Source organism: Cavia porcellus, unplaced genomic scaffold (assembly GCF_034190915.1).
Source record: "Cavia porcellus strain 051 isolate PalLab524CR breed Dunkin Hartley unplaced genomic scaffold, mCavPor4.1 scaffold_18, whole genome shotgun sequence".
Taxonomy (NCBI): domain Eukaryota; kingdom Metazoa; phylum Chordata; class Mammalia; order Rodentia; family Caviidae; genus Cavia; species Cavia porcellus.
The window spans coordinates 43,650,112-43,664,591 of record NW_026947501.1 but is presented as its reverse complement, the minus strand read 5'-3'; the positions used below and the strand labels follow the sequence as shown (position 1 = coordinate 43,664,591).

Below are 14,480 nucleotides of genomic sequence, written 5' to 3'. Positions count from 1 at the left end.
AGCTTATTTCTTTGATTACACAGTGCACATTTCCAGTGCTGAGCAGGAATGTGTGGCTCATATCCAAGCTGTCAGTCAACATAAACACACACAGTTACAGCACTTTAGAAAATCATTCTTGTCAGTGCTGTTCAAGTTACCTGAGTCACTCACAATGTCACAGCCAGAGCATGAACCTCACCCTCTTTACTCCAACAGGCCTGGGGTCCCAGATATTCTCTCGGGGGTTCAGCTGCTTTTCTTCACTTGTTCCACACATTGAATCAATACTTATCTCAGAAAGTGCCTTGTTCAAATAAATCTCAGGAGACCCCTTTCTTCAGTACTCTGATTGTATTAGAAAAGCATTTTACAATGCCATCCCTTAGAGATGTGCGGGAAGAGGTTGCCTGACAGCATTTCTCTATTCAACCTAATATCAGCATGGTCTGTGTGTTACAAGGTGATAGCGAAGAAAAAGAGGAAGCAGGGGAGACAGGGAAATAGGACTCCAACTAAGGGTTCTCTTGCAGTGAGAAAATGAAGAAATACGAGGTTACTTTGTCTGCCTTTCATCCGGACTCTGTGTTATCTCCTGATTTCAACATAAACTCGGGAGGTGTTTCCTGATCTGTGTCCCAGAAACTTTCTTCCTCACAGCAATGCATCTACAATCATGTTTACTACCTTAGAACTTCAGAATAACTAGGAAATAATAAATGGATGCCCTTCTAGTTTTTATAGTGTTGGCAGGTAAATACATGTTACCTCAGTGATGAAGATCTAACTAGATGCAATGAAACAATTAGTAATTAACTATTTAGAAATGCAAAAACTTATAACATTACAAATAAAAGTATAATTGTAACTGAAATGTAAAACTTTATCATGAACAAACAAAATGATAGAGATCTAAATGTCTAATTAGTTAACCAAAATATATTGCCATGAAAAACCAACATTTGAAAATGCTAAAAATATGGGATTAACTTGAATAATACGCTATCATATTTATTTTGAACTCAGATGTCTTTAGTAAAGTATTTGCTATTCTGAAAGTGTTCCTTTGGTTAAGAGATTTATGGATTATCACCTTTTTGTTCTTTTTGACATCATCAGTATTCTCGAAGATTTCTGGATTCAGTGAATATCTGTGACACTGGGAACAACACCTGCAATAGCAGAGTCACCAATGTACCAGCAATGAAGCTCTGGTATATCTAGGACTGCTGTGCCCCATAGCTGTGATATTATATTCCTAGCCTTCAAGTTCATTATTTTCAATGAAAATTGAAAGCAATGGTTGCCTGACAGCTGTTAAACTGTGAGACATGGATCTGGAGATGCTGGAGGCCCTTAAAGGAAGCAGGAGTTGGTGGAAGCAGGAATGTGCCTGGGCTCCAGTGCTAACTGCAATCCCTCCCTCACAGCCTGTGCAGCGACTGGGAAAAGAGGGAGCTGGCGAGTGGTTTGCAAGAGTCCATCACTCCAAAGATTTTTTCACATCTCAACTGGCACATTTGCAGCCACTCATCAACTCCTGAGTGTGTGAACAAGGACGCTGCTGGGTTCTCACAGGCTGCTCTGGAAGGGACTCTGGGATAGCAAGGATGTGCTGGCCTCATAGATCTATAGTAGGCTTCTTTACTTTACAAACATTTATTTCAGGGTCTTCAGGGGCTAATGGGCAGTGCTAAAACTAAATCAATGTCATATCATGTTGGTTGCACATGTCAGGTTCACTGCCCTATGACCATTATCTTTTTAGAACTGTAGGTGAAGTGTTGGTCTTTTGTTATTAGCAGTAGGATGACTTACTAAGAGGGGTCATTTGATTTTCAAATGCATTTGGCCTGGTAATTGGTAGAATAGGATCAGCTTCATGAATACAGCAGAAAAGATTCCCTCACTCATGGCCTGAGGGTACCAAAATGAATAGGTTGCTGTGTTAAAGATCCTCCAGTAGATGGCAAATAACTCCACATCAAACAAAGCACTGAGGCCCCCCAGCTACAAACACTAGGACTGTAGAAGGGATGCTTTCCTATGAGGGAGCCACTAAGGCAGGGAGCTCTCTGCCCAGCTCTCTAAGCTCACAAGGCTGGAGCCTCTGTGCACAATGGGCTGTGTCTTCCCCATCTTCCAGTTCCTTAGTATTTCTTGTTTTACTTTGTGTCTGGTAATGCACCTGAGTATGAGGACATTTCCAGGAGGCCTCAGGGTCAGCAATGAGGGAAGAAGGGTGAGAGAGCAAGGATTTCAACTCTGACTGTGGCTGCTCTGAGTGAAACACCAGTGAAGTGGCCTGATGTATTCTGAGGTAGAGGTGACAGGTCCTATAGAACTGAAATCCTGTCAAGAGAGTCCCTAAGAGGAGGGGCAGGTGGGCAGGAAGAGGGGCTGTGACTGCAGACCTGTTACCCTGCTGTTCTCCAGAGCCCTAGCAGTGAGTGAAAAATTACAGCTCGATCCACAGAGGCTAACGGTGAACTGTGAACTTTGTGCTGCTCAGATTCTGCAGAGGGGAAGGATCCAGAGGTAATGTAGCAACTCTGGGCTTTCACTGTTCATTTTCAGTGTGCCAGTTCTAAAATGCCATGTTGTGCAAGTAACTAATACCATTGTTTATTACTATGTATTACATGCAGACAACAAGTAAACTATGTATTTACATGTGTAATGCATGCTCTTCATCTTTTCAGGTAGATCAGAAGCTGGAATGAGTTGAACTCTGGGATGGGGACATTTGGAGATTCTCTTCTTAGTCTCTACCCCTAAGGATTATTGGGAACAGCACTGAGAATCTTTGGCTCACAGAGCCAGGCCAGCTTTTCAGTCCTTGGCTCTCCCGGTGTGGTTCCTCTGGGCTCTCAGGTTGGTCAGCACCGAGAATGTTGAGTACTTTCCTTCCCTGTGTCCCCCGCCAGCATGCACCATGGGGAGCTTCACTGGTTCCTCTAGATCTCACACCCTTGGGTCAGGGGAAGGGCTCCACCCTCCTCAGCCTGGAGCCAGCACTGGGCAGCACTCAGCTATGCAAGCCTGAGTTTAATCCAGGTTTAGCTCCCTGTTCCAAGCCTCGCCTTCACTGTAGTGCTTCAAAATCTATTAAGGCCTTAACTTCCCTGCCCACGTCTCCTCAGCTCCTGAAACAACCCTGGGACATGGATAAAGGAGGATTTTTATCCTTGTTTTCCTAGAGTCCTGCTTTTTCCTAATACAGCAAAAAAAGTTTTTCTTCATATTTCTCTTCAAAATCCAATGCAAGTCATCGACACAAGATTATTTATTTTCTAAAGGACCTTTTAAAAATCTAACACATTCATGGCAGTCATCGCTGTTTTCTTCAGTTTATTCAGCAGCGCTCTGATGTGCTCTGTATGGCAAATGCAGATGAGCCTCTTCCAGTCCAAGCAGGGATAGGGATCCTGAGATTCAAGTGACCTCTGTGAAAGTGAGATGAAGCAGGAATGAGGATGGTGCACAGGTGCTGAGAAAGATTTTCCCACACTTGAAATGGGAGGATGGGGGCAAAGGTCTGTCTGGATTTCTTACAGAAGGAGCTTTGAGTGTACTTGAGGCATAGGCACAATACATCCCTCTGGAGATCATGAACCCTTAGGCACAACCTTGAAAACTCCTTGTATTGAGATTCCCAGAACAGGAGGAAAGAATTTGGTTGGTTCCTTTCTACTCTATCCATAGTGCTGCACCCTTCAGAAATACTCTAACACTGAGAGTTCTGCTTATGGGTTTAAATATATCCTGGTTCTCACGTTGTTTCTCAAGTAATTCTAACTTATCTTGCAGTGAAAATGGGGAGGAGGTAGCTGGCTGGGCCTTAGAACTGCCCTTGGAGGAAGACAGGCAGAAACATGTGCTCCTGTGTGTGCTTGGGGGAAGCCTGGGGCTGGACAGCAGTATTGCTCACGTCCTCCCCTGCCGTCTTAGTCATGCTGTGGTAATGAGTGGAGGAACCCAGACAAGTTCACGATTTCTGCTCTCTTGTTTTGTTTTCTCATTTCTAACCCTAAGTTTGAAACAGCCCCTGTGTTTCCCTCCCTTCTTCTTTCTCAAAGGGATCATAACATAGTACTTTTGTCCTCACACTAAGTGTGTCCTGAAATGAAAGAAAAGCAGTTCACTCTAATCATGGCAGAGCAGCCTGCTTCTGTCCTGTGGCCCAAAGGAGACACATGTTCTCTGCAGGGAGATCTGTGCTGCCCTGGTGTGGACAAGATCTCCAGAAGACAGGGAGCCTGTACTGAGATAGGTCAGCCCTGCAGCTGGGCCAAATCCCTCTGCCCCTGCTGATTTGCATATCCCAAGAGCCCAGTAGGCTGCTTGAGGACTTCTTTATAGGTCTCACCCTGTGCAAGTTAAGTCCCAGTAAGAACACAGCATGGACATGAGTGTTCCCATTTTCTTTCTGGGGCTCTTGCTGCTCTGGGTCCCAGGTAAGGAAGGCAGCACCAGGAATTTATTCAGCTTTGAATGTTCAGAATTCCCTAACATTTCCAGGAGGTCCCATTTTGTCTTGAATATCTATGTAGATATTTGTTGTTTGCCATTTCAGGTGCCAGATATGACATCCAACTGACACAACCTGCATCCTTATCTGCATCTGTGGGAGACACAGTCAAAATCACTTGCCAGGCCAGTCAGAGAGTTGGTAGTTACTTAAACTGGTATCAGCAGAAACCAGGACAACCTCCTAAACTCCTGATCTATTTGGCAACCAATTTGCAGTCTGGGATCCCATCAAGGTTCAGTGGCAGTGGATCTGGGACAGATTTCACTCTCACCATCAGCAACCTGCAGCCTGAAGACTCTGCAACTTATTACTGTCAGGATTATCTTAGTTGGGTTCTCACAGTGATAGAAGCCATGACATAAACCTCCCAGAGAAGCAGAAGTGTGAGGCTGGGCTGCCCTAGATGCTCCTCTTTGTGTCTCTAGCTGCAGAGCAGGTTCCTCAGATGCAGCCAGGCTTTAGAGTGCCTTGGAAGGATTTGGTAGAAATGTTCAAGTAAGCTCCTATCTACTATAGATTTCTTTTCTGTTTCTCAACCCTGATTTAAAGAAAAATACCAATTAGTGCACTGAAGTAATGTGGATTATGGCATCATTTTGTATTTACCAGGCAACAGAGAAGCTCTTATTTGGATCCCAAGCAATAATATCTAAAATCTTTTATCATTGTTATAGATTTATTAATTAATTTTATTTTTTATTTTAAACAGACAAGCACCAAAGTATAACAGAATATTGTTAAGCAAAACAATACAATGAAATCCATAGTGCACTGCTAAACAAGATGATAGAAATCAACATGGCTAACATGATCTATATTGTCATGTTCAAATTAGCTTTGCATATCTGCCGATGTAATAAATTCAAGTGAAAGAAAATGGAATTAATTCAAACAAAACAGTGTAAACCATACAGAACATCAAAACAAGATTATTGGATATTAATAATCGGTGCAGATATGCCTCTTGTAAACTTACACTTAGAGATCTGTATTTACAACAAAATTTAAAGTGCAGAGGTATATTTTTTCCTCTGCCCCTGTATCGGCATAGTAGATAATTTCTGTAAATTGCAACTTTGTCTCAACCCATCAAGATAAATTTAAACTTAAAGTTCATAGTTCACATTCAGTTTGACTGTTGATGTTAAATATTTCACCAAAAATCACAGGTATAAGGCCATATGTCCAAAATGTGTTATGACACAGTGCTGTCATAATACCACTGTCTCGTACTTATGCATCTTCTTTTTTCTCCACTTTTTGTAAGAGAATCATGTCTTCCCATGCCTATAGTTTTTCTTTTTTTTTCTTTCTTTCTTTTTTTTTTTTTTTTTTTTTTTTTGTCTTTTTCGTTTTTTATCGGTACCGGGCATCGAACTCATGACTGCCTGCTTGCAAGGCAGGCGCTTATGCTGCTGAGCTAAATCTCCAGCTCCAGGTTTTCCTTTTCTGGAAAAACAAAATCCTGGAGTTTACAGCATGGAAGATTTCAAAAGCTAATATTAAAATATACTGCTATGGAACACAAAAATAAAAATAATGAATAGTACATGTTGCTACTACCAGTAATCCCTTTATAGCATCTAATATTGTCCCGAGTATCCTGGCACAGTCAGGGTGTTAGATCCTTCACTGTGCAATGGTACGGTGTGCTCATAGTACAGCCTGTGTCTCAGAGGTCAGCAGATGGGTACTGAGTATTTGGACTGATGTTAAGAGTGTGTTGTGTTTTTAAATTATGCAAGGGAGTTTTAAAGTCATTTTCCTTCAGGTTACTTTATTGATACACCCTTGTTATAAATTCTGATGCCCATACCACTAATTGGATTTATAGGGGACCCTGGGACTCTCACTGTTCTCTTTATCATTCAGATCCTTTCACTGTGTCACTGAACCCAGCTCAGTGTTTTCTCTACCAGTCAGGGAACTTCCATTTCCTCGTGTTGATCTTTCTTTAAGAAATGAAGAAAGAAAGAAGTGGTTTCATTTTTTGTCAAAGAAAAGTATCTCCTGTTCTTATTTTCACTGCTTCATGTCTGGTTTTTAGGCTGTGGCTCTTGAACACCTTCCATAAACACAGCATTTCAGCCCTGGGTGAACAATAGACTTAAAATTCTGAGGAAGTCAGTAGGGTGTGGCATGGTTAACACAGGATCACTTGATGTTTTCTAGTTTTTAAGTCAAGATGGCAACAGCAGAAGAGGTTGTAGCCATTTTAGGGGCACAATCTTTAAGTGAAATACTAATTTTTTACAGAAAAATATCTCAGACTCCAAAGTACCAAGCATTCCCTCTCTGTCACCCACTCCCTCCTTCAGCCCATTGACAGGGTGTTTTCATGAATCCCTACTCGCCAATGTTTTCTTTATTATTTTTTTTGCCTGTCCAGAAATCTGTATTAATTAAGATTAGCTCTCAGACTTTTAAAATATTCCAAGCATAGAAAATGGTAAATAACGAATGTTTTCATGACCTCTGCCTCATCTACTTACTATTGGGTATTAATTAAATAAAATTTTAAAATTAGGTAATATGAACATCTAAAATGCACATCAATTCCTTGTGGAAGTGATGAACACATGACATCCTAGGAGAAGAGCTTGGCAGAGTCTTAAAACTTATTTTCATAGTGTCACATCCAACAGTAGAGATTTCAAGCCTTTGATAAATGCTCTTGGAAACACCTAGTTTCTCAACATCTTGCCTAAAACTATTCAAACCAGTTTTATTCATAACAGCCTGACAGGAAAACTACTTCAATCATCATCAACAAGTGAAGCGATAATTTATGATATCTCCATCCATTAAACAGTGCTCAGAAATGAAAAGGATCCCATTATTGGTACACGATTAACATGAATTGAACTAACAAGCAGCTATGTAAAAATAGGAAGCAAGTACGGAATAGAAGCTATATGATTTCTTTTTGTATGAAATTTTAGAGAAGGACAAATCTAAAATGTAGTGACAACAGATAGACCCGAGTTTGAAAAGTTGATGGGGTGAGGAGGAAATTGGTGAAAAAGAACAGCCAGAACATGGGTTGATTATTCGGGATAATTTATTATTCCAATGGAATTTTCCCAATGGAATTTTGATAGAGATTACATCGAATCTGTAATGCACTTAGATGGTATAAACATTTTTGCAGCATTAATGTCTCCAATCCCAGGAACATGGGATACCTTTCCATTTATTTGTGTCTTCTGTAATTTCTTTCACCACCTTCAGTGCAGTCTAATTTCTCAATATTTCTCTCCTGTGAGTGTGGAATATGTGTTTGTGCTCTGTTATGTGCTTACCTTCTTTTCCACCTTAAGTTATACTCCTGCACTTTCTCCTAAAGCTACCTTTCTGACACCTGTCGACCATGTGTTCCATTAAATCATATTTTTATTCTGATGCCATATGGCTCAAAATTTCTCAAATATGAATTTAATTTCATTTGCCATTCCCTATAGTTTCTCACCATGTATTGAAAAAATGGCACATAAATCTATAATTAACTTTATTATCGTTGGAGAACTGACTAACTGTGGGAGTTTTCTCTGGACTCTTCAATTTGCTTATTCAATTTAATTATCTTCATTCCTATGATGCCCTAGACTCTCTTAGTGAAGTTCTTTGTTAAACCCCCACCGAGTTTTACAGTGCTGGAGATAAATCCAGGGGTTTATGAATACTAGGCTAATGTTTTACTATGAAGTTCTATTGCTATTTCTTATAAAAGTTTAAAAATATAATTTCACTCATATACAATTTTTATTGTTTAAAATTTTTGTGGCTATTTTACACCCTTTAATGTTTCTTGTATATTCTAGAGAGTACTCATCCCTTTATATAAATCAGTTGTAGATTGATTTAGTTTCATTGCATTAATACATTTGTGTAAATATATGTAACTTTTGAAAACAGTAAATGTTAATAATATCAAATTTTTGACTTTATGAATATGGAAAAAGTTTCTTCTTTACCTCAATTTTCTTTTAATTTACAAGACATTGTGAATATGTTGACAGTGAACCCAGGGACTTTCTGAAATTATTATGCTACTGATTTTTGGTGCACTCATAGGAATTATTTAAAGAAAGTTTATTGGAAGTAAATGAAGCTATGCCTTCTTTCTTTTACCTTGTGAGTTTTATGACTTTTTCTTGTCTTTTTGCATTTCCTAGCATCTTCACCATAATTTTGCATAAAAGTGATTAAAGTGCACATCCCAATTTACCCATTCAGAATGATGAAATATCTTGTTGGTGACTGTGATGTTTTAGAGATTTCATTAGGAGTGTAAAGAGAGTTTTCCAAGACTGATAAAATGAGAATGCCAGGCTTGGGTTTGATTGATGCATTGTAATAGAACAGTGCAGAGAATCACCCAAGTAATAGTTGTTAGCCTGCACAGGAAGTTCTATTTCTGACTTCAGTGAAATGGAATCAGTGTGCTGAAGAGGGAGCCATGCAGTGCAGCTCATCTGCGAAGCTGTGGTTGTCACTCATCTACACCACTGAGCCTACGTGTGTGTCGCTCTTGGTCAATTCCTACAAGGGTAAGGCTGCATTATTAGCCGTTGGAAAAGAGTGCAAAACTGCAAAGGAAAAGAGTATCTGGAAGACAAGATTCATACAAAACCTTATTTCAGCTGGACACAATTGTGCACCAAGGGATATGATGAATCATATTAGAGGTGGAAAGAATCAATGTAGGCTTAATCTTGTACTTAAAAGATTTGTACTGAAGATCATGTAGTTGAGCTTAGAGATTTGGCAAGACAGGAAAACACCGGGATCGAGTTCTGTGACCTCAGAGTGGAAATGTTATTCTGCTGCTGTGTCCAAGGGCCTTCTGTCCTGACCACCTGGGTCTGGCTTGCTCAAGTGAGGAAAAGAAGAGCCCAGTGTTTCTGCAGCTACAAGTTCATCTCATCTCACCCCTGCTGCTTCGCATGATCCTCTCAACAGCCCCTCTTGTTTAGAGCCCATACCATTGTCTGAGCCAGAGGTGTGGGGAGACCTGCACCAGGGAGCACTTAGTGTGCACCGTGGGAGCCCTGGATCATCTTCTCTGTGTCTTGATACTCTGCATTCCTGATGAAGGCTACATGGGATACTTTTGCATATCTGTGCAAACTCTCAGTGTTACCTTCTATGTACAGTACTAGATTCTATGCTCATTAAACATCATATTTCAAGTTCAATGTAGAGCAGTGAATTTAGCTCAATCGAGGAGACTATTGATATGATCTAGATTACGTGGATGGTATTTCTATATTTTTTTAGTCTGAGATTCTACTGGAGAAACCTTGCTGACCCAGACTCTAGTCTCGTTGACTGTGCTTCCAGGAGAAACAGTTACTGTCACTTACAGGGCCAGTGAGAATTTTAGCATCTCCCTAGCCTGGTTCCAACAGAAACCTGGGCAGGCTCCCAGCCTCTTCATCTATGATATCTCCAGCATGGCCACTGGTGTTCCAGCCCAGTTCATTGGCAGTGGCTCAGGGACAGACTTTACTTTCACCATCAGCAACCCACAGCCTGAGGATATTGCAGTTTATCACTGTTATCAGTATTACAGAGGGTATTACACACTGATTCAATGTGAAACAAAAGCCTCCCAAAATTTTGTCATTATTTTGCTCATAGCAGCTGCTTCCTTTATGGATGGCTGCAGTGGTTCCTGCTCAGTTTAAATGTCCCTACCTCAATCTGTCAACTTTGTGATTCTGAAAAGTAACTCGCTGATAGGATTTTAACTGATTCCTGGATTTGTTCTCAGACTCAGATGCACAGCCATGTTTAGGAAGAGCTTTCTTGCTAATGACAACAGATGAGACTCACATGAGTGTGCAACTTGAAAGACGTACATTTTATGTCCTATAAAATAAGGCAATACTACACAACCTGGAACAAACTGCATCATATATATATATATATTTACCTTTTTATGCACTCTGAACAGAAACTGCTTTTCCAATATTCTTTCCTAATGAAAGGGTTTGCCTTAGAAGAAGTTACACAATATTAAGGTGGCAGGAGGCGAAACCAAGGGATGCTTACCTTGAGGTCATTTCCTCCTTCCCCTATGACAACTACCTTTTTCCTTCCCCAGTGGCATGAAAAAAGGTTCCAATCAGCTCCTCATGCATTATCAATGTCTTCCCTAAGTGCCACCGCCAGTCAGAGGTTACATGTATTTCTCATACCTCACATTCCAGTAAGAAGAGGCTAAACCATCTATGGTCTTGGACTCCTCTCTATGTCCTTGGACTGAAGGCTATTTTTTTACTTTATATTTTGTTCTCTTTCATCGCACTGAAAACCCTGACAGCTAGTATTGATTTGAATCTTTGCAGTGCTAATTCTCATTGCTATTACCATAAATACTAGCTTTTTAAAGACTGGTGTATTTACAGTTTTGTTTTTCTCATTACTTCTTAGCATTTTGGCTGAGATGTTTTATTTTTCTATACTATCATAGCTGCTATATCTATCTTACATTCTCACTTTCTATATATGATAGTTCCATGTTCATGTTTATTTTGGAATTTCCCATCATCCCATTGGCTATGCACAACACTTCACACAAATTTTCTTTTGAAATCTGCATGACATTCTGTTTTATGGTTACTTTTCTTTGTTCTTATTTATCTCTTTTTATTTTGTTTTTTCAATGGCCTTGAATACTATTAAGTGATTGATGCAGTCATAATAACAACCAGCAAAGGTGTAACTTTCATATTTTCCTGTTTATTCTCATACTCACTGATTCATCTATTAATTTCAGTAAGGTAATTAGTGTATGTGACTCCAGCACTCACAATGCAAGTTAGGGCAACAATGTTTATCTGGCTTGATGATCCTCGTAGCCCCATGTGGTTACCTTCCGCTACACAGTCAATCTCAGTTATGAATATTATGTTCCTTATGATTTGTCCTTTGCTCTGTAGTTTATTTCTTGTGTATATAATCACTGTATGATATTTTAAGATTAATTTGTTTAGAACTTTTGATAAAGAAATTGTATAAATGATACTTATGAACTGTGTTCCAAAATATGTTAAATATCTAAATTTTAAAAATTACAGGACTTCTGTGCAGATAACAGAAGTAAACAACAGGGAAAGCAGCCTCTCTAGAGTCATTGTCCATGCACTGGAATATAGTATCATGAGGAAGACAAGAACGAAGGAAGTGGATCCCCTGGAACCAGGAAGCATTTGCAGTGTGAACTAAAGCCCACAGAGAGAGTAAGAAGAAAAGCTTAAATGAATAAGAAGGTGGTAGCTGGTGATGCCTTTGTCCAGAGTCTAATTGTGGGAAAGGAGCTGTTAGAAACTGGGGACACAGTGGTGGCTGGTGACCCCAGAGGCCACTGCAGAGAGGAATATCAGTGGAGGGGTGTGGTGGACAAGGAGGACTATGCTGGATTACAGCAAGTACAGAGGACGCAGTCCTCCATGAGAGGGAGCAATGTGCCTGGGAGCCATTTTGGAGTCAGGCTGAACAAGCTTGGAACCTGAACTACTGCCAGCTTCCTCCAGCAGTTCCTAGCTGAGTGCAGACCCAGGAAATTACTTGGACTGCAGCAAGCCCAGTGAGTGTGGTCTCAGGGCAGGCCTGCTAAGGTTATCTGCTACTCTCCTATAAAGCAATGACTGCTTTGCCGGAATACAGTGGCATGGTTCAGAACTCTGCCTCTACAGCCTGTCCACTAGTGAACCCAGAGACAGTCCTGGAAGTGGACTCTTTAGTTTTTGTTTTTCTTTTTTTCTCTCTCTCTCATCATGTTCTTCTTTTTTCGTTTTGTTTTGATTTGCTTTGTTTTATTCAGTTTGTTTTTTATTTCTCTTTCTTTTTTTTTAATGTGTGGGAGGGTGGCTCCTATCCCCTTTGTGGGTCTGGTTCTGTTTTCTTCTACCTTTTCTCTCTTCTACCTCTTTTTTCTTTCAATCTTCTGCACAAATTTCCCCAAGTTGGTGGGGTTCAAATTGTCCTTCAACCTTACTTGTAATCTTTTTTTTCCCACACTTAACTATTACATACTCAATCCATTCACAATTTTAAGCATGAGGGCAAATGTACATGTTAAGGACTTACATATTGAACATACTTTTCTGGTTTGTTTTACATTTTGTTATATAATCACAAACCTAGTTCATATGGTTATAAACTACAACTTCAAGGTCAGCTCAGTTTGTTGTTTTATAGGTTGTGTTTGATGCTATTGGTACTACTGTAACCAAAATTCATATAATTGTTCTAAACTGCTCTTGGCCCTGATAATTCATGACTAAGATTGACTAAGGGTGACAGAAAATACTGTGGCACAGTGCAAAGAAAAAGGTACTAGGTCAAATGAGCAACAACTCATTTCCAACAAACTGAAAGGGCTAAGTCTTCCAATAGACTCAAAATCCAAAAGCCAGCTACAATCGGAAGAGACCTCAGACAAGTAATGATCACCTAAGTGTCTTAAATACCACCAAGAAAGCAACCCACCATAGGCAACTTATAAAGACCACCCCAGAAATTAAACTAAGAAAGAAATGAGAAGACATTTAAACAAGATGCCACCCTAGACATCCAGTTCACCAAAGGCAAACTCAGGAGGCAACAAGGTGGGACAATCTGAAAGCCCCCCACCAAGTCTTTCCAAAGTGGTAACAGCAAAGGAATTGAATGCAGCTCTGGAAAAAACAAATCATAAATAATCTCTCAAACACCTACAGAGATTATCAAAATACACCTCATGCTTAGCAATGTTAGAGCAGACACAGGAAAAAAAAAGAATTTAAAAAAATTATGGAAGTGCAGCATAGGAAACAAACGGAATCCATAAAGGAGATTCAAGCAGATATCCATGAGAATAAAACCTTGAACGTATCTGAAAGTATTGAAAGTATTTGAATCATATTAGGCTAACGTGAGGACAGAATCTCAGATATTGAAGACAGGCTTGCAGTTAGTGACCGGGAAAAGAAAGATCTCCTAAAACCAGCAAGGGATCATGAGAAATCAATACAGAAGCTGGTAGATGAGACAAAGAAGAATTTGAGATTAATTGGAGTCAATGAAAAAGCAGGAGATCTCACAAATGACATTAAAACCCTCTTCACAGACATCATGACAGAAAACATTCCCAGCAGAGAAAAAGAATTTGACATACAAATAAGTGAGATATATAGAACTCCAATTAGCAATAACTTAAAAAAACGACATCCAGACATACCACCTTCAAGTATTGAGAAATTCAAAACAAGACTAAAATCTTCAAAACTATTGGGGAAAATAAACAAATCACCTATAAAGGAAAGTCCATCAGAATCACAGCTAAATTCTTAGTACAGACACTCAAGAAAAACTTAGAGTTAAGTACTCCAAATTCTAAAGAAAGACAAATTTCAATCCAGATTGATGTTTCCCACAGACCTAGTTTTCAATATTGATGGATAAATAAGATACTTCTATCACAAAGCACATCTGAAGAAATTCATGAGCAGGAAACCGGTCCTCCAAAATGTTCTAAAAGACATTCTAGAAAGAGATAATAAGGACTACGGTTTCATGAACCCCAAAAGAACGAATCCGCCAGGATAGGCAAACAATTAGAGGGGAGAATAAAAGGGGAGGGAGCCAACAACAGGAAAATAACATGACAATGATAAATCAATACATATCAGTTTTAACTATCAGTGTTAATAGTCTCAGTTCATCAGTCAAAAGACAGACTGGCACAATGGATCAAGAAGCAAGACCCAACAATGTGCTGCATAAAAGAAACACATTTAATTCAAAGAGTAATTCATAGAATGAAAGTCAAAGGATGCAAAGCAATGCTCCATGCAACAGGAGCCCAGAAAATAGCAGGGGTAGCTATTCTATTTGCAGACAAAGTGAATTTCAAGCAAGACTGACTGAGAGAGATAAAAAATGTCACTGCATCTTCATAAAAGGAACATTCCAAAAG

The 14,480-nt window shown here is 39.6% G+C and overlaps 1 gene segment (V, D, J or C); it reads left to right on the top strand.

Moving 5' to 3' along the window:
• The first annotated feature begins 4,348 nt into the window (after nucleotides 1–4,348).
• LOC134471443 (immunoglobulin kappa variable 1-39-like) lies at nucleotides 4,349–4,875 on the top strand. The segment is given in 2 exon segments: nucleotides 4,349–4,436; nucleotides 4,556–4,875. Coding segments are annotated over 2 exon segments (375 nt in total).
• The last annotated feature ends 9,605 nt before the right edge of the window (nucleotides 4,876–14,480 follow it).